Below are 21,075 nucleotides of genomic sequence, written 5' to 3'. Positions count from 1 at the left end.
ACAAGGCCACCATTTTCTACACTGTTGACATTCAGTTAAATGAGTCCAGATTGTTGTTATTGGACCTGTGGGGGTTGATCCCACTCTCATTATCAGCTCTTGATGTTGAATTTTGTAGGTTATCTTTTGGTTTCTAACAGCTGTGTTGTGGTGAATAGTTAATTTATGGCTTTGGTTATTATTATGTATGTTGTAACCACCTTTAATTTTAACATCACTGACATACTCATGAAATTTGCCAGAAAATGAAGCCTGAAAGTTTTTGTCAACTCAAACTATCGAGAGTTTCCTTCCTGGTTTAGGCCTATAGTATTATAACACCATTAAAGTGGCTCAAAATAAATGTGAACAGTTTGGAGCAGTAAACAATAATAGTGAAAAAACTTTGCTGTTGCTTTTTTTGTGTGTGTTTTCAGATGAGCACAATGCCTGGCCTGCCCACCCGCCCCTGTTTCTATGACATAGACCTTGATCCTGAAACGGAGGAGATCATCGGCCTTTTCTGAGCAACATAAAGATATTCCTGTAGGTTTCATCCAATTCAATTTAAGCTACTTCATACCTGGTGTCATAAGCAGCTGCAATGTTTTACATTCTATATTTTACTCTGTCTTACCAAAGTGTTAATAACCTTTTGAAATTATATTTTGGTTTGTCACATTAAATTCAGACAGCATTGTGTTAATTTGGGCTGTTAAGTGATTAATCAACACAAAGTAAGGCAGAAATTAACTCGCACAATTTTTTTTGAATAATGAAAATCTGAAAAAGTGTGCCATATATCATTTACATGCTATCAGAAGAAAGTGGATCATATGACAGATAATGTATTATTGTTCTTTGAATTAGCTAAAAAAGTTTGTAGACCAAAAACTTTGCCTTGCCTGATGACCTGCAACACTTTTCAGATTTATTATTGTAAATCACTTTGAAAGCTCATTTAATTTCCTTAAATCCACTGTGTTCTGTTTTTCTCTTGCTTAAAGTCTCAATTTAAAATCAAGATTATTGTTGTAACTTGACAAAATGTGAAAAGTGTTTTGTGGGAATTTAGTACTTTTATCAAGGTTTGCAGTTTATAAAATGTTTCACTGCCTCATCTGGTATGGTTTTCTTCCTACATTTTTTTTTTTTGTGTGTGTTCCTAGGTTTTTTTCTCAGAATCCATCACACTCTACTATACCCTGTACGTCTGACTCACTGTGATGACTTGCATTTCCTCAAAATGCCTACACTCCCACAGCTGTTAAAGTAGCCACACATCAACAGCCTTGTGCTCAAATGGACCTAATTTTTTTATATTAGAGCACATATCGACCACAATACCTCAGGACTCAAGCTGTTACACAGGCAGCCAGTGTGAGCAGATAAAAGCTTAATGTGGTAACAATCCTGCAGACTCATTTCACCCAACTAGCTTTAAATTAGATTGATGCTACGGCTTCAGGAGCAGCAAATCAAACAGGAGCTCTTGGGATCATTTGTTGTTCTTGTTAACCCTCATGTTATGTTCGCTTGTGAGGTGCAGCAATAATGTTCCTGGGTCAGTTTGACCTGTGGAGTGTTTAATCATGCGTGATGATGATCATGCGTTTCTCATGTGTGAGAAACCAAAAAATATCCTCCAAAACATTTTTGATTTATTAACTCCATTACTAACCCATTTCAAACAATATTTGTGCAATGATATTTTTTTATTTCTCACAAATAAAGGATCAATGACAATAATTTACTCATTTGGACATAAAAAATGTTATTCACATTTTTTACACTATTCTCTTTACTTCACTAGGAAACTGCGAGAACTTTTTTTTTTTTACTTTAAAATGGGTCAATTTGACCCGCAACATAACATTAGGATTAAAGAAACATATTGTGAAGAGTCACATGTGTTTTGAACTCTAGGTTTATGCACCATTTGCACATTTATTTGATTAGCCAAAAATCTACAGCCATGCCACAGAGATTCAACGTCACTATATAAGCATTAATGTTACTGCTCTGTCCATGATTTCAAAGTATTACGATTTGGTTTCAGTCTGCTTTTTTTTTTTTCATTGTCCTTCTAATGGTGCTAAAACTGTTTCACTACAATGCTGGTGGATGAACTAAAACTTTACAATTATGGTGTTCACGACTGTTGTATGTGTGAAAGCTGTTATTCAAATCTTTAGTTTTTGTCTTTTTTTTACATATTAAGGACTTCACTATTTAGTGTTTGCTTGTTAATGTCATCTTAGGGTCTGAAATTGAGCAGAAGTGGGAACTCGGACCCTTATTTATAGCCTGTTATACGAGTTGCGACTGAATTTAACTCGGTCGGCTGTTCAGGTTTATTGGACTTAAACATGACTTTCAAAAGCAGGAATGGTGTTGAGTATGTTTTACTCCAGCAGATGTATGTTTAACATTTTCAGTGATCACAAGTGCTTTTCTAATAAATCTTTTATTGCCTCAGAGATCCTGTACTCGTGTCTTCGGCTTGTTCTGTTTATTTCTTCACGTCTTATTGTCTCATAGTGTTGCTGGAACTTCCTCAGCGCTGAAATAAAAACTCTTTCCTGCTCTTTTTCTTTAACCTTTTAGACTCTCCAAGCATTTCTTCCGTACCCAAACACCAGCTTGTCTGCTGAGGTGTTGGAAGCCCGCCTGAAAGCTGGCTGCCGGGGCCCCTCAGCAGCACCGCAGGGCGCAGCATCTGTCATTATGAAGTGTTTGCGACATGGAGTCGTTTTACATGCGTGCATAGCTGGCATTCCACACCTCCTCACTCTGTTATTCTCCATCTTCAAACCGTCAGGATGTGGCAGTTAAAGCTACAGCCTCGGCTCCAGGAATCCTGTCTTTTTTTCTTTTTTTTTTTTCAGTGTTGCATAAATGCGTGCTGAGTAAGTCGGGGAGGTTAGCCTGTCTGTTTTAAGCCGATGACAGATTTGAAGTTGTTTTTGATGGGAACGTTTGTTTCCTCGTTGCTGGAAATTCCCTGCTTGCTCAAGGTTAGAGTACGTGTGATCGTTTCTGATAATTTGTTTGTATTGTTTCACTAAAGAGACTAAATTCAGTACCAAGGACAGGTCCCAGTGGATGTGTCAGACCAAAACTGGCTTAGATTATTTCAAACTGGGGGAACTGGGCAGCTTTATCTGGACTAGAAATCACAATTTTAACCGTCTCTTTCAATCTACGCATTTGACAAATCATCACCAAAATGATGCTGCCTGAGTTTATAATATCCAATATCCGAGATGTCAGCCTTTTAGAAGAGAACGGCCTCTTGCTGTCGGCCAACATCTGTCTCCCATCATGACACTTCCAGTCCTCATGCAAATGCAGGCGTCTCCTTTCTCGTCGGACCCTGCTGTTCCTGGACCAGACATCTCCTGGTGCCCACATCAGACATGAAACCGTGGGGCCGCATTCTTCAACTCAATGAAATGCACGGGCATTTTGTTCCATTCCAGTAAAAGATCTACATTGCTACCTGGCAGACTCGTATTCGGCTAAGAGAAAAGCGGCAGGTTTCTGTGAATGTGTCAGTGTTGGGAGTCAGGCGAGCTTTGAGCCTTTCATGAGGCCCTTGCTTTATTACTTTATTGAGCGTAAACCATGACACATCCGGAAAGGCTTTGACTTTTATCAGACCCTCCTTCACTCCTCTCCCTTCCTTAAATTACATCAGGATTACTGCTGAACATCTCGGATACTTTTATCTTTCAACTCGGCTGTTAGATTTGATTAAATCTTCCCCCAAATGCAGAACCTCAGACCTTGGCTGGCAGCCAGGGTTGGCCCCGGTCTTTTTGGGGCCCTAAACAGGTGTTCATGTGAGGCCCCACATATAAACATGTCAACACTGGACGCTTCGTCATTCCTGATCTATGTGTGGCATACCTGCTATCGTTAGCGTGATTTGTTTGCGTCATACCGGTGTCACTGTGGCTGTTGGTTTTCACCTTACAGGAGTAGCAAACTAAGAAAGTGTAGACTTTGAAATGCAGAGTGGTATTTAAGTGTTTTTAACTTTTTGAAAGTAACAATTCTGGATAAACACTAAATTTACAGTTAACAAGTTTGATCTTTTATCTCCCCAACAGCGGCAGCAGCAAACAGCAGGATGATATTAACCAATAATTTGAGTAACAACTATAGTTTTTCCATTAGTAATAGGATTTAGTTTGTATTATTTAATGCTATTTTAAATATATAAAACTTGGTGTACTCGTGTGCCCCCTAATGGTGTGGAGGCCCTAAGCAGCCACTTAACTTGACAGCCTCAAAATAATTTTGCTACAGCAGCATGATTTCTGAAATCCAATCGTTTATTTGCATTACCATCCAACCATCCACTTTGAGACTCGGATTTTCCTCTTCTCCAGGGAATCCCAAGGCATTTTGTGCTGAAATTATTTCACTTCATTCATCTGCTCGCAGAAATAGTTTGAAAGACGATCACAAGATGAAGAAATGTCAACATCTCACCAAAGTGAGTGGGGGGGGGCATAAATTATTTGTAATACAAAATTTTAAAACTTTTTTTATTCTATAACCTAATACTCTAAAATCCAAGTTACTTTTTTATATTGTGTGACAGCATTTACAGATTATTGGGGCACATGGGCAGCTAATGAATAACATGTCGTCGTGCATCATGTCGAGTGAATTTTACTTCCAGCTTTCTCTTCCCTGTGGACAAAACAAGCTAACTCCTTAAATTCCAGTAACTCTCTTTCTTTATGTAGGTCTTAGTCTGATCTCTCCATAGAAGATCACAGTGGATAGAGGCTAAAGAACATTGCATTCAGTTTAATAAAGAACACTTTGACACTCAGAAGTTTTCAAGATGTCCCATTCCTTCATCGTGTTTCTCTGCTGGTTCAGAATGTTCTGGTTTTGATTTTCCCAGACCAATGCTATGCGAACTTTGCTTTTTGAAGGAGCTCAGACTGTTATTTCTCTCCCATTAAACTTCCAAAGAAAACGGCACGAAGTTTTAACCTGCAATTAACACTGAAACCTGAACACCGGGAAGCCAGAGATACTCCACGCACCCGCACTTCTACAGTCACCTGTGGATCAACAACTGCAACCTGCTGTTACAAGCCAAATTAGAGGAACAGTAAATGAGTGATGCAACTTTTGAAAAGGTATGTTGCTTCACCGTCACGAGTTGTAGAGAAATAAGAAAATATGATACAAAGCCACATAGAGCCACAATGAAAAGGTGTTTTTAGGAAGCACCAGAGAGAATAAGCATATCGTTATTACTTTTACAATGTATTTTTTTAAATAAGATAATTCTCTTTCTTGTTTTAAAGAGATAGTTTTTGTCCTAAAATTTTATTCATGAATGATCCTTCTGAGCAGTAGAACTTCAATGGATTTTATTTGGATTTTAGTCAAATGCAAGCTGGTACATCATAGCCAAATGAAAGAAGAAAAATATTACACTGGTAAAATAAAAATCTGAAAAGTGTGTTGTGCTTTTTCTATTTAGCCCTGCTATGCCAGTGCTTTGTTGAACCACATTTTTTCTACAATTAGAGCTGCAAGTTTATGGGTATTTCTCCACACGGTTTACATATTAAGAGACTGAATTATGAACATGTCTTAGTAAATTTAAATGTTTTCCATGTTCAGATGATAGGATAAAAACTGCTTTAATTAATGTTTTGCAAGCTAACTTTGTTTGAAATGTCTGATATGTTCCTTTGTCTTCATGATGCTTTCTCTTGACTTATCAAACCTCTTTGAGAACATGTATTCTGATTATTTATACACAGAAGGAAGAAGGTAACTAAAGGGTGGTGGGGGATATCAAGAAACTCTGCAGATTTAATGTAAAATGTGTAATTTTTCTATGCAACCTTGAGTGTTAGCATTTAGGTTAAAAAAGCTCCTCTTTTACTTCCATCCTGTCTTCAAGTTTGATCTGTTTTGCAGTGATCTAATTTTCAGGCTGGTGTTTGCATGGACTCGCAGGTTCATCTCTCAGATGGGCTCTAATTTTATTTTTAGCATCTAATTTCAGCAGAAGAATCCCAAAGCGCTGAATTATTTATTTTATTCACTCTCCTCCTGTTTTGTTCCTCCATCAGCACCTTTTCTCAAGCTGGACGGGACACAGGCGGTAGTGAGTTGCAGGAGGTGGGAATGTCCTAAAAAAAAAAAAAAAAAGCCAAAGAAAAGAAACAAGAGTTTGGTGGTCCTCACACTTCATCACTCCGGATCCAGGCCGAGCCGGGGCGGAGCTACACCTTACAGCTCTCATTCGGACGCTTTGGATACTCGCAGTGGTGCAATAGTTGTTGTTTTTTTTTTTTTTTTCCTCGGGTGGCTTAGTTGGTCTGATCAAAGACGAGCGGAGGTGCACATTGTGTCGACAGATCGCCATGGGAGCACAGGGCTCATCGCAGCGGGACGGGAAGATCCAGGAGGATGCGTCAGCGTCAGCTTCAGCTTCAGCCTCCGGCGGGGAGCTGAGCGCAGAGGTGAAGGTGCTTCAGGAGGGAAGCAGCGTCCTGGACGGAAAGGTAAATCTCATTTTAACCCCCCCTGCAAGCCTCTAAGACAGCCCTTTGCACCTGGCAGAGAGAAGAACGTTCCGGATTTCATGTTTGCAAACATACTTATTGTCCCAACAACCTCCTGCAATGTTCCGCAGCGCTCCATGTGCGCCTGTTTTTTTTTTTTTTGTTTTTTTTGCTGAGTAATGGGTCGACTTGTCTGCAGTCCCGCAGTAATAAAACGCCAGCATGCAGCCAGGACTGCTTCACATTTACAGCCAGGCGGGTTAAAGAGCTTCGGATACCCAGCAGCCTTCCCTGTAAATGTGTTTTAACTGTTTGAAAACGTAAAGAAACGGATTCTTCCAAAGAGATAAAACGGACTCGGAGGTGACTCTGCACTGCTTTTTGCTTATAAATGTAAAGCGGACTCCCCCAGTTTTTTTTTTTTTTTTTTTTTAAGTCTCCAATATTAAAAAAGAAATAGCTAATGAAAAATATTAAATATTTTAGTGCAACCCAAAAACACATGATGTGGACAATTGAAACCAATTATCCTTTGAGGAAAAAAAATCATGAGAAAATTAATACAAAAAAGATTTGATGGCAGGATAATAGTAATTGATTTGATTTAACCCAACATCCAAAGCTTTTTAAATAAAGGCGTAGATGATATTTACCAATATTATAAATACAGAAATACGGAAAAGTAGGAAAATATTTAAATAAGTAAACAATGGTGCTTATCACCAATCAGTGCCTGACAGGTACGTGTTAGTTTGCATCAGCAACTTTAAACCTAAATGAAGTGTTTGTGTTGATTTTACGGTGGTATTTTAACCATATCTTTTACACTCTGTGCTGCTTCTCTTCTGGTTTTCTATGTTTTTAATAGTTGGAATCACGTGGAAACTTTATTTTTATGATCTATTCGTCAAAACTAGTTAAATATCAGAGTCAAAGGCAACAGAAACTCCAAAGTCTTAAGTGGGAATAGAAAATGGATGGATGCACAAAAAGAAGCACCAAATGTTGACCCTACTGAGGAAGACGGGGGTTTTACTTAATGCAGAACCTAAAGGGGAAAATCAATTTGAAAATAGCTGCTGACTAAAATGCTAGACCACTTATCGAGCAATTGTTTCAACTCCTAATCTAAATTAAATCAAGCATTTTCCCCTGGAGACGACTTCCTCACTAACAGAGGAAACCATGATTTAAGCTCTCTGGGAAGGTCACTTTTTCTAGCCGAATGTTTGACAGATAAGACAGGGAGACTAATCTGCCAAATAATTAAACTTCAACCATAGACCTTAAATTCTGAAATCTATTGCCGCCCTTTTCTGTTAATATACAGAAAACCCCTTCTGAAGTGTGTGTGTGTTTCACCACCTGTCTCATACATGCTCTGCATAACCTGCTGGGTTTACTGACATTTTAATGTGCGAAAGGTCAGCAGGTCACATTTTGCTGCTTCTCCTGAAAGACCTCCAGGACAGTAAAGCCAACAAAGCTGGAAGCTTAACGTTCCTGCAGATTTTTATCACAGCTTCATCTGTTCACACTTGTTTCCTTTCCAGGGAGATTCTTGTTTTGCCCACATTTCCTCATAACATAACGTCTCGGGAGTTGTTTCCACGTAATCTGTGCGGTGTAGTTTGTGCCTCCTGTCGCTGGCATCACCGCCTTCACATCATTTTTCGCATGAATTTTGGCACAACGTAACGCATTGTGACGTCACCGGGGCTCTAAACCTGCTTTTCTTTCCGATTCCAGCTAAAGCAGGTGATGCAGACCAAAGCGAACATGTAGCGGCTCGTTTACCTCGAAGATAAATGAGCCGCTTGTGTTGTGCTGTTTGATCCAAGCGCAGAAATTGTGTGATTGCTAACCAAAGCACTGCAATTTTAGGAAAATATCAGTTCATGTTGCTTTGTTTAAACTCGTGAAACATCTGCATAGCTTTACCGACGCAGTAAAGTAATGACTTTAACGTGATCCAGCTCCAGAGTTACATAACCTCAGAAAAAGCGCTCTTGTACCCTTGCAGGGCTGGAACAGGTGCATTTATGGCTCCTGCTGTTGCTCAGTTTCATAATTACCGTGCCTAATTAATGTTTCAGCCCCTTTGGGCCTTTGTCTAGACACTTTTTAATTCGCTGCTCTCTCTTTTTTTTTTTTTTTTTGACTGTGCAAACCTGGAAAGTTGTTGTTTTGCTTGGGCAGAAGGGAACCATGACCTTGGCTGTTGCATCAAGTCTTTTATTTTTTCACCATCTCAAAGAGGAGGGAGGGAGCAGAGCTGTGCAGCATTGCACTAAGACAGATCTCTACTTTGAGAGGCATCTGTCAGACATGTTAAAGCTTAGACATTTACCTGCTCAAACAACTTGATGCATTCAAGTGCAGCTGCATGTTGTGGTGTGTTTTGGGACCAGAGAGAGGGCGAGTAGGCTGTGTTTGGTAGGTGATAACGCGTGCTCGGTCGATGTGGTCGAAGCTCCCAAGCCTGATACGCAGACGATAAATATCCTCCTCACTCCGCAGAGGAATTTTAGAAATGTGTGTGTGTGTGTGTGTGCGTGTGCGTGTGTGTGTCCCTCCACCACCGGGACACGCCTTCCTCATGCTTTACCATCTCCTCAACCTCATAAATGCTGTCAAAATAAATCACTTTAGGTGTTCGAGCTCCAATGGGTTTTAATAAAATATGCTCTTTTACCCCTCATCACTGGATAATTGTGATCTTTATGGCATATAAATGAAAAAAAAAAGTCTGTACAGTGCCTTCCAAAAGTGTTTATACTCATTTTTGAAATATTTTATAGGGTTGAACCAGAAACTTTAATGTATTTTAGCAAAATTTTTGGGGACTGACCTTTTTTTTCTCACAATCCCTCTTTTCTCTGACACTCCTAAATAAAAACCAGTATAACAGATCTCCTTAAGACGTCACTTAATTATAATTCAATGTGTCCTCCTGTGTGTGTGCAGGAATTAGAACAAACTTAGTACTTTTTTTACTTTCTTTTTTTTTCTTTTGCTCTTTCCTTTGGTTTGTCGTATTTTATTCTAATTCATACAAAGCACTTTGAGCTGCCTTGTTGCTGAAAATGTGTAATAAAATGACCTTACCTTCTGTGAAGGCCCAGTGTGTTTGGTGGAGAACATTTTAAGGAACATCATGAAGATCAGAGAGTGCAGCAAACAGGCCAAGGAGAAAACAGTAACTCAAAACAGGGTCAGTGTATAAAACATAATCCCTGAAGTCCTCTGATCGAGATTTAGACTCTGTGCTCTCTAAGACAAACCTCTACTTACAATAAGATGACATATTCTTATCATAATCGTTTGATTTTTTTCCCCTAGTTTTTTCCTAGTTAATGATACAACGATCTAAACTTGGGGTCTGAGTGCAGGTTATGATTGTTAATGATAATGTTTGTGGAAGCCGTGTCCCAATTTCCAACAGCTCTTAAATGTTCAGAAGATGCGTTAAAAACCCATCAGCTCCTTTCATATGACACAATATGTAATCAGCCAATCATGTCAACACATTTAGTCCTTCAGTAGTTGATTTACTGTTTAAACTGAGAACCAGAAACAGGAAGAAAGTGGTCGCAAACTAATCGGTTCAGGACCGATTCCTCAGGGGGTTTGTTATTTCATTTCATATTAACTACATGATCATTTTAGATGAAAGCAAACGCCCTCATTCAATTTTAGCTTAATGCTGAGAAAGCTCAGATAAACATACTTGCCGAGACGTTGTAGGCTTGGGTTTTTTGCCTTTGCATTATTTTTGTATCGCTTAATTTGCACTCGGTCATCACAACGGCAGACACAGGTGACTCCAATGATCCAACACCCGGTTATGTAAAGTAATGTGTTCTGATTAAAGCTTTCACGTTCCTGTATAATGAGCTGCGGCTGATCAGATGCTGCCCTGGCTCTGATTATCCTGGTTAGCAGAGAGAAAAAGAGGGGAGGGGGAGGCAGGCGGGGAGCGAGACAGAAGATTCATTGACGATGGGCCTGGATGAGGAGCAGCGTTTTGGGTGGGCGAAGGGAGAGGGGGGCGAGTACATCCAAAGGGAGAGCGAGAGAAAAAAAACAGTTGGAGAAAGAGAGAGAGAAAGTTAGGGTGGGGGGTGAGGCGTCAGCATGACACAAAGCCAGATGAATCAGCCGATTGTTCCCTCTGTTCTCCCTCCTGCCTGATTTTAAAAGGACTCCGATGACAGAGGTTGAGCTAAAATGGGCTCAGGTAGAGAAAGAAGGAGCGGACCCGGTGCCGCGGAGAGCGTGGGTGTTGACAGGGAAGGAATGGGTCCTACTTTCACATGGCCCACAAACGAAACTCATCAGTGATCTGTGAAGCAAAAAGGATTTAAAAGTACCGTAGACCTGCTTCAGTCGCCAGCTGTGGTCATTTATTCTTTTAAAAACGCAACAAAGTCACTGCTTTAAAATCCACAAAGCTCATCCTGCACAGCACATCCTACTGTTGTTGGTAATTTCAGTATACAAATTTCACAAAATCCCCAGTGCCACAACTATTGGTACCCCTAATGATTCTTACAATGCATTTTTAAAATGTTTACCAGCTAGTCAAAATGGGAAAGATGCCATTATACTGGTTCAGATGTTTATCAGGTGTAATAAAATACCTGTAGTCAGCACAGTAACTAAAAATGACTAGAACTGTAGTCATGTTTTTATTCGTCTTTAGAGTGTCATATTTCTGTTCTGAGAAACCAAAATTTGTAAAAAAAAAAAAAAAAAACGTACTTGGATTTGCTAAAATTCTGTCTATGCGCTTGCTTGAGGTGGTTTTTGCCTTTTCCAAAAAAACAGTTAGTGTGCTAACGGGAAGATGAAAATACATTTTCCGAATACGTTCTTATGTAGCTAACTTTCCTATCCACTGGTGGATAGGAAACCAGAGTTTCATGTCTCTGGTTTCATTACCAGAGGCATGAAACTCTAAGTCCCATCTGCAGGTTCGGAGGGGAGGATTCTCTGTTTCGTGGTCCATGTTAGTTTGAAATATTTGGATTGTGTTTATTACAACATCTGACAAAATTTTGCTCTGCGTTGTGTGGTTGATTTGCTCGAAACCAGTAGATGGAGACCCACTTGCATTTTTCTTTTTTTTTTCCTTTTTTGTGACATTTCAAAAATGTCCTTAAAATTCACATGACAATTAGATGAAATATGGGACCCAAGTTTGTTTTGTTACCATGTTTATTGGTGAAAATGGTAGAAAAAGGCTAAAAAATATATATCTAAAGTTTAAAGCTAGAGACCTGTGTCAAAAAAAAAAACTATAAAATTCATTTGACACCAAATTAGCGTAATGTATGCCTTCTACCACAATCATAAACAGCAGGACAATAATCTGATAAACATAGAAACTCTTCACAATGATGAGCTAAAGTGAAGACTTTTATTTCTTCAGGGTCAACAGTAAGTGTGGAGTAAGAAATATGAAATTGCCTTGAAGAAAATGTGAAACTTTAGCACAAAAACACAAGTTTTCACATCTGTTGGCCTCTAAAACTGAAACTGAAAACCTGAAACTCATCCTGAAACTCATCCTGAAAGCTGAAAGACGGCTCACTTCTCCAGCTGATTAGACCAGCGTCCCTTTGTGGGGTCGGAGAGTTCAACAAATTTTACCTAACCAAATTAGTCAAATTGAAGTAAAAAGCCTGCTGACGGAGATTACTACTTCAGTGACGTGGAACGTATAGAAGAGGGGCTGGGTAGCAGATAAGGAATTAATTCATTTAAAATGCAGAGTCATGAAAAACTAAATAAAATCAGGCTAATTTGATTCCAGCATTGGGATTGACAAACTAAAAGTCTTCAGCAGCAAAGTTAATGTCCACCAAAAACTTTCTAAAGTTGAATAACAGCATAATAAGATAATCAAATGTCAGTCAGTCCTTCCTATAGCTGGAGAAGAACAGCAAGATGATTTTTTATTTTTGTTCAAAAAGTTAACCTTGCTAATCAAGACAGTTTTTTTTTTCTTGCTGTGTTTTAAGAGAAACAGGAAGTGGCTGTCGGCTAATCAGTCTGTCATAAGGAGAGCTTCCTTTTCTCCCTGCTTTCAGATTCATTCCCGGCTCAGTCGCTGTAAAAACAGCCGTCTTTCTCTGAGGATATGAAAAAACCCTTTTGTTCCTGTCTTCTGTCCTCTCCCCGACACTCAGCTCCGATAATGAATCCACGGGTCAACACTAAATACTACAATGACTTGGAAGTTATTACATAACAGTGCTTCTTTGCTGCTTCATTTTGCCATGAACGTGCGTTCCCAGGATGTTAGCCAAGCTTAATTAAACATCAAAATTGAAATCCGTTCTCTCAATAACGGACTCAAAATATTGTGTGAAATCCTTAAAATCAACTGTAGTAATGTTTTTTGAGAACTTATCATTGTGAATGGTTTATTATGATACATTTCTGAATGTGTGTTTTATAGTTCATTGAAAAAAGTAAACGTATGCTGGTTTATCCACAGTTTTTACTCCTCGTTATTTTATTTTTAAGCAGTTATGAAACACAAAGCTGCTGTGGCAGTTTCTCAACAGGTTGTTGCTAGGTAACCAAAGTTATTGGAACTTGAAACTGCTTGCCACCCAGCAGGTTGTTGCTAGGTAACCAAAGACTGAGTGAGCAAGTTAGTTGATTCCACCAACTAGCTTAACTTGCTGTGAGAAGTTGAGCAGCTAAAGCCTTTCCTCTGCCTACATCTCCCAGAATGCTGTGTGGTTCTGGATGAGAATTAAGTGAATATGAAGAAAAATTTTAAAAAAAATTAAAACTTTATTCAAATAAATACATTAACATACATAGAGGATTTTTAGCAAAATGACAAATATCACGTTATTTAAAAAAATGTTTAAGAAGTATATCCACAAATATTAACAATGTTGATGTTAAAATCTTGCAATCTTCAAATGAAGTTAAAAAAAACCCCTGAATATTCCATCTTATGTATTATCTATTGATATTGATCACATGTCTATTGCCATACAAATTATTGATTTATTGTCCAGACCTGATATATGCCTTGGATTTTATGTGGTGAACCAACACACAACAGTGGATATTCATCAAATGAAAAACATTATAGAAAGAAAATCTTAAAAGCTAAATGGTGGAAAACGTAAACTGCACGTCACCCTGCAACATGGTAGCGGCGGCATCATGCTGTGAAGATGCTTTTCTCGAACAGGAACAGGGAAACTGGTCAGAGTTGACAAGAAGAATGGTGGAGCTGAATCCAGAGCAATCCAGGCAACAAATAAAACAGCACAACAACAGTCCTAAAATTCATTTAAAACACAATGGGATAAATTGTTGTAGTATGGAAAAAATTGTAGGAACGTTTATGGTGTTGAAATACCTTTGCAATGGACTGTAGTTTAAGCCAAAATGTAAAATTTATACGACACAAATTCATTTAACATGAAGCATGTAAACGCATTAGAATGAGCCTGTGTGTTCTGCTCATCCTGTGTTTTTCAGTGCAAAAAAGTATGAGCATTTTAATGAGATTAAAAATTTTAACCTCGCACGAGAAGATCTTTACATAAAAGGTGGTAAACATATTTTGTGTCCTGCTTTAACTTATCTTTAATTTGAACTGCATGACCACAGTACACGATAATGTCTTGTATTCAATTTAAAAGCTTAATTTTTTTATATATATATATATATTCTCACAGCTAACAAAAAAAGCAGTGTCTCCCAAATGAAGCTGTGTGAGGCTTTTCTTCGGAAGAGAGTTGTTTTCGTCTATGTCCAGAGAGAAACTTCGGGAAAAACACTGAAATGCTTCAGAAAGGGACTGGATTAATCTCACACATTGGCGTGTCAGGTGTATCATCTAATTAAACAAATATTTACATTGATCCTCTCCAAGCATGGGTCATTTTAGGCTATTGCAATGTCTGTCTGCATGGATTGATGGAGGGTTTTCATGGGGAAGGATTGAGTCCATCTTTTTGTTGCACTCCTTCTCTTGCAGCCTTCCTCTCAGCTGCTCATTTTTGTTCATCCATTTTTCATCAGCTTTGGTCCTGATGCTTCATGTCGAGAACACACCGAGAGATGAAGTCATGAGTCACGGTGTGTGTGGGTGTGTGTTTTTGGTAACTGCATGTCTTTGTGCGAGTCGGAGCATTTCAAGGACAAACATGGAGTCGTGTTTTTATAGCGCAGCTGATGCACTGGAGTTCAGCTCTGAATGTATTTACGTCATGGCTGTTGTTACAATGGCTGCCGGCTTTTGGAGTGAGAGAGGGAGAGAGAGAGTGTGATCTTTTCCTAAAATCCAGAACACCTAATTTGGTGTGTACATTTTTTACGTGCATTTCCCAGAGTTTTGTAGAAACATTACTGACATCCTTATAAATGAGGTTTTTTATTGAGACTTGAAGTTTTGGTCTGATAAAATGAACCAATTTTTTTCTAAGATGAGTTTTGACTGGTTTGAAGAGCAACTTGTTTTGGTGCAGTCTCTTTAAATGCGAACGAGGCATTTCACGCTCTGCGAAGGTCGCAGAAAGCTCCATTCTCGCAAGTTCAGCCATCTTTATATTGCAATGAATGACGAGGGTTAATGCACTCTACGACCAAAACATTTTGACTTATGCACTTGTAGCTTCAGTGTCCCTGAACTTGGACTACAGAATAAAAATGGTGGAGTCGCAAAACAAATACTGTGATGTAATAGACAAAAAGCTATAATAGGAAATGGAGACAACTGAATGACTTTAAAACTATAAATGTATTTTGCTCTTGTGATCATGAACAGCGTGTTGTCATATGTGGTGAGAGATTATTGTTTTGAAAAATGAATTCTGGTATACCCCACGGCTCAGTTGTTAGTTCTCTTTTATATATGCTCTGTATACTAACATAGTTTGTTGTATTGATAGTTTCCATTAGCATACATCCAAATACAGTGATGGTTGTTTCTGCTGCAGCATGGTTTGATAAATCATGGCTCACAGTCGGTGTGAGATTTTTTTGGTGCAAAACTTGTGTTTGGAGTTGAATGATGGGAGCAACAGCAACATCTGCAAATAATCACAAGGATGTGGAGACAAAATAATGATCCCAAAAACATCCCAAATTTCACAGTGTTCCACCTCGAGCAGCAAGAGGTGAACGTTTTTATGTGACGTTCCGCGAGGGCTTCAAATAATTTAGCTTTTCTCCACAGGCTTCCGCAGGGGAGTTGATGTGGGATGAGTCAGGAATTTCACTGCTTTCGCTCTCATCTCCAGAAAAAAAACTGCAAATATTCCGAACAATTTCTACAAATTGTGTAGAGGCTGACATAAAACATTCTTCTAGCTCCGTGATTTCTATTTAGAACAGCATCTTGAAGTCAGAAACACCTTTACTGAAGGAAACTTGACTTAGGAATCTAATTATTTTAATTTTTTTATTATATGCATACTGGATTTAGAATCTCAAGTTGTGATTTCAATTCTAGCCTAAGCGCTGTTACGACGATGCAACTCCAAGAAACAGAGATGTTTGTTGGTTTAAGCAAAATATAATTGATACTTGAAACTTTTTAAATTTAAAACAGCCACTTAACAGTGCAGCTTAACTTAACAACAGAGGGACAGCAGCAAGGGGCTGATTGCAATACTGGACAATAAGATGCTAGTTTCTTATATTGTTTTAAAAGGAATTGGCAGATGGATTAAGGTGTGGCTGTGATTTTATTTTGAGTTTTTCAGTCAGGTGACAGATAAAAATGTGGTCGGCATGAAGCAGCATGTTCTGCAAAAGAATGTCGCTAGGAAAATAATGATAACGTTTTGAAACCGGACAAGTCCAAAACATGGAAATATTACAGACTGTAAGGTCCCAGAGATAAAGCCGTTCCGATCTAAAGTCCTTCAGATGTACAGCTGCTAGTCATCATGGACGTTTTGCTGCAGGTACAGCTGCACAAGATGATCATGTCATAATACCTTAGAGGTCTCCACAGCCCATTAAACCTTTTTTTTCTCAATTAACTACAAATTTAAGTCAAGTTTGAGAGGATTTATGTGACAGAGTAACAAAATAAGTAAGAAAAGGAAAGTTATTTTCTTTCTTCTTTTTTTTTTCCAGCCCTGTTTACTCTGATAAACCCGACTCAAATGCAAATCAGCCAGTTGCCCTAATGATGCCCTCACAGTATGGTGATGGAAGTATCGTGCTAATCTTGACGATTCTACAGGCTGCAAAAGATAGTGGCGGAAGAGGTTCACCTTCCAGCAGCACAATGACCCAAAACATGCAGCATATTTATGTTTCGTAACTTTTTAATTTGAGAATTGCTCTCACAACGTGAAACTTCACAGACACTCCGCAGCCAATCTGGCCAGTTTGACTGAGTTGAGCTATTTTACAAAGCAGAACTGCCAGAAATGTCAACATTTAGATGTTTGTGATTTTGCACTGCTTTGTATTGATTTATCACTTAAAATATCAATAAAATACTCACACAAAATAAATGATGGTTGTAACATGACATGTTGTAGGAAAGTTCAAGAGATATGGATACTTTTGCTGTAAATGCTAAAGATGTCTACTGTAAGATTTGCATTAAAATATTTTAGGCATTTTTATGCTCATCCTTTTAAATATTGGTGCAATTTACTACTCAAGATTTATGTGCTGCCTCTAAAAAAACACTTTATCCGGAAAAGCGTGACATTGGAAACCCATCCTTCCAGGTTCAGCCAAAAACCAAGAGGTCCCGAGGTCAGATATTTGACCCTGAATGTTGTTTTTTCTTGCCCCAAAACTTGGATAAAGCACACACTTATTAATAGACCAATAATTTAGGAGTAATTTAAAGCCAAAAGCCATAAAACAACAAAGTCAGGTTTAAGTGTCTCGCTAATTAAAACCATGTTTACGATGTCTGTGTCCTTTCTAGAAACACCCGGCTCTGCCGTCGTCCTCTCTCGTATGTGGCTCTCGAGTACAGATGCTTATCGGAGCTTTGAAATATTTAGAGATTCTTGACAGGCGGGTCAGAAGAGAGCCGGGGTTTTGTTTTTTCAACCCAGTTAGAGAGGCTGGCCCCTGGGGGTCAAAGCCTGGCCAGAGTGGCCTGATTGCGATCGTGTACTGGGGGGTCTTTGCTGCGCCACGGCTGTTTGTTTGTTCTGTTGTTTGGCTCCGTTTGCTGTTCAAGTGTAGCAGCCGCACAGATGAGGGCCGCGCAGGCCGAGGAAAAACAGACAGATTGTGGGAGGTAAAGGAACAAGGGGTTAAAGGTTTAGCGATGCGCTGATGTAGGTCGAACGGTTCGTCCTAAAACGGCAACAGGTGTGAGAGTGGACGGCCTTGTTGTCACTCACCGTTTTGGTGTGTGTTCGGTTTGGGCTTTCGGCCTCACTGAAGCAACCGGAGCAACACTGATTTAGCTCTGCAACTTAATTTTGTCCCGCTCATTTTGCATTTTGTCAATTTGATTCTCTTCTCACGACATCTTCACTATGCGAACCGGAAATTAAATACAGCTGACTGTCACACAGAGAGACTTGTTTGGCTTGCAGTTCTGAGACATAGTAGATCACAGAACTATAACTGTGTTAAATTTAGTGAATTTTATGCTCACTCTTTTCTAATCAATTCTTACAGTTTAAGATGTATTTAGCATTTAATTTATGCAGTGACACTCATTGTGATCACAGACCTTTGTGATTGTTGTTGTTTTGGATAAGCATGGAAAGTTTTCTTCTCTCAGACAGTAAAATGTAAAGATTGCTGCATGTTTTCCAAATATTATAATCATATTGTTCAATTTGTGCAACCAATAAGTACACTGGTTTTCTGCATGTCATAAAGTAACCTAATAGTATGTTTTTGTCATCCTTTACAATTGTGGATGAGGTCTAATCTTCCGATAATCTTCTGTAAAACAGAGTTCTTTTTTTTTTTTTTTTAAATCTTTCTTGTCATGAAATAATTTTCATCCAACTGAAAATGATTTCAGTTTGGATGAAAGTGCGAGAAAGCAGCCACCGCAAATCACAATTTAACAGCTCTAAACGAAAAACTAGAAATTATGGTGTTGAACTCTTTTGCTACCTTTGACATTTTATAGTCATGATTAACTAAGCATTAATAAAACAGACTTATCTATGTGATTTCTTGCTTCAGTCCTGAAAGGCTGCCAAATATTTCAAAATCAATAAGATAAGAGATTTAAAGCTAATAGAGACCAAACTTCCTTCCTGTTATCCACTGAAAGTCTTTGCTCTGAGGGTTTTTTTTTCTAACTTTGTCTTTCAACACCTCACTGATGTTAAAAATTGTTATAACCTCCACAGGAAACATGTTGTTACAACCGAATGCTTTTTCTTTACTATGGTGCGTTCACTGGTTGAAAAAAAACATAAAATTTTTGAGTTTCTGACAAAAAAAAGTAAAAATTGTTTTGATTCCAGTTACCACTTAGTATCTCAGTGAATCTCTAGAAATAAATTAATCCAATATTTGTGTGCCACTCATTTGCTCCCAGTTTGTGCCTGCAGCTTTACTGGTATTTAATTTGCTGTTTAAGTTAAATAAGTGATGAAGCACTAATTTACATTAATTAATGAATAGATGAGCTTGTTTTGGGATTGAATACTTTTACCTCTCTCCTATTGAACATCCTGACTCCTCTTACTTCAGTGTATCTACTTGATCCGTTGTCATCAATGTAACTCAGATGCCCATTAGTCAGTCTGCTAAAAATATAATAAAACTGTTCCATCGAAAACTTGGACACAGTCAATCATGAGATTTATTTCCATGTGTAAAAGTTTTAAAGGTGGTTTTAATTTGAGAGTACTTCCAGAAATGGTGATCCCTGGAGGAGCATCTCTCCGTAAGAATAGCTGTAACAGAAACACATACAGTCAATACATGGAGATGAAAAAAATCACAGCATAAACCACTTTAAAAATCCAGTTCTGTCCTCAAAGTAATTTTTCATACTAAAAATGATTTAACCTCATGTAACTAAACCTCATGTCACAACATCCAAATGGTGGTTTTTGTCCGTTTTTCCAACATGGTAAAAGTAACTATCATAGCATGGATTTTGTATCATAATGTAAGCTTATATCTATCTATCTATCTATCTATCTATCTATCTATCTATCTATCTATCTATCTATCTATCTATCTATCTATCTATCTATCTATCTATCTATCTATCTATCTATCTATCTATCTATCTATCTATCTATCTATCTATCTATCTGTCTGTCTGTCTGTCTGTCTGTCTGTCTGTCTGTCTGTCTGTCTGTCTGTCTGTCTGTCTGTCTGTCTGTCTGTCTAATAGATAGATATCATAATCTATCTATCTAATAGATAGATAGATAGATAGTTAAGCCCAGAATTATTCATACCTCTGGTGGAGTTAAATTTCTTTAAAGTTTCTTTTTGATAGGAAATGATAATTTCTTAAAATCTACAAAATTTTAAAACATTCATGTTGAAAATGATTAACACCATTCTCGATAAATGGAAAAATATTTATTGGCATAATAGCAATTAAACCCTCTGTTACTAGGAGTCCGACTGGGCTTCTTTATATTACTTTAACCCGATATCTTACAGAGGAATTGATCATTTTAGTTTTATTTATACAAATAGATTTTAATGTTAATTTTATACCCAACATTTTGTCCCTTTTGGGTTTGAACCTTGTATCTCCATTTTAAATCATTAGTTGTTTTGTTGTTGTTTTTTGCTATATTCTCAAATCTGACGCATCTGCTATGCAGAGTATAACAAGTAGCATGTTGATTTGTTCAAACAGTGTGAGTTTATCTGTAGATATGTGAAAAGTCTGTCTGACAGCACAACACGAACAACGCCAGTGGCTTCAAAATGTTTTAAAGACGATTGTAGATTCCTTCAGATTTCCTGATTCTGTGCAGAGACACGTAAACGTGCCAGACGTTCATCTGTGCAGGTACTCTGCACCTGAGCAGAGTTAATGGGTTGTGGAAACAGTGAGAGTGTTCTTCGGGGGTCTTGTCAGGCTTTGATCTTTGGTATGTATTGAATGTTGGGGTCAGGGATAATGGACTTGGGGCAACCAGAGGTGAAGAGCCATGAAGAGAGAAAGAGAGGGGATTGGGGGGGGGAGGACGAGCGGATAGATGTAGATGGTGTCGGTTTGCCAAGAAAGCCTCAAGACATGACTGTGGGGTTTAAGAGGCAGGCGCACACATGCAGCTGCTTACCAGGCCATATGTGCTGCTGAGTACTTGAAAAAGCAGTGGGTAATGATGAGATCCATGATATTAAACAGACAGTGGCGTTAATAGAGCTAGAGAGGAACAAAAGGAAACAAAAATCATAAACAAAGACCGTCTTTATCCACATGCAGAGTAGAAGCTGAGAAATACAGGCACAGTCCGACTCAGAACACAGTTGTTTGACTTGATATCGAATTGTTTGACATTCTCCAGAAGTGAAGTCACACAAACTTCCTCTACAGGTGATGCAAACTCAGCTGGGTGGAGAATTCTGCATA

The 21,075-nt window shown here is 38.4% G+C and overlaps 2 protein-coding genes across 4 annotated transcripts in view; both read left to right on the top strand.

Annotated features, from left to right (window-relative positions):
• The window catches only part of mthfd1l (methylenetetrahydrofolate dehydrogenase (NADP+ dependent) 1 like), a 35,144-nt gene extending 32,676 nt beyond the window's left edge, over positions 1–2,468 (top strand). For 2 of the 3 annotated variants that reach the window (XM_081602770.1, XM_081602769.1), the window contains one exon: positions 417–2,468. In XM_081602770.1, the coding sequence (XP_081458896.1) occupies positions 417–506 (90 nt within the window). In that variant the 3' untranslated portion in view covers positions 507–2,468. The remainder of the gene's footprint in view (positions 1–416) is intronic. The other variant, XM_008397705.2, reaches the window with a different exon arrangement.
• Positions 2,469–6,178: 3,710 nt separating this feature from the next.
• Positions 6,179–21,075, top strand: part of akap12b (A kinase (PRKA) anchor protein 12b) — a 44,986-nt gene continuing 30,089 nt past the window's right edge. The window contains exon 1 of the mRNA XM_008397692.3: positions 6,179–6,530. Coding sequence (XP_008395914.2) covers positions 6,390–6,530 — 141 coding nt within the window. The 5' untranslated portion in view covers positions 6,179–6,389. The remainder of the gene's footprint in view (positions 6,531–21,075) is intronic.

The sequence above is a fragment of the Poecilia reticulata genome, chromosome 21, assembly GCF_904066995.2.
Source record: "Poecilia reticulata chromosome 21, P_reticulata-male-v2, whole genome shotgun sequence".
Taxonomy (NCBI): Eukaryota; Metazoa; Chordata; class Actinopteri; order Cyprinodontiformes; family Poeciliidae; genus Poecilia; species Poecilia reticulata.
Note: the sequence above shows the minus strand (reverse complement) of the source record. Positions and strands in the feature narration are given on the sequence as shown.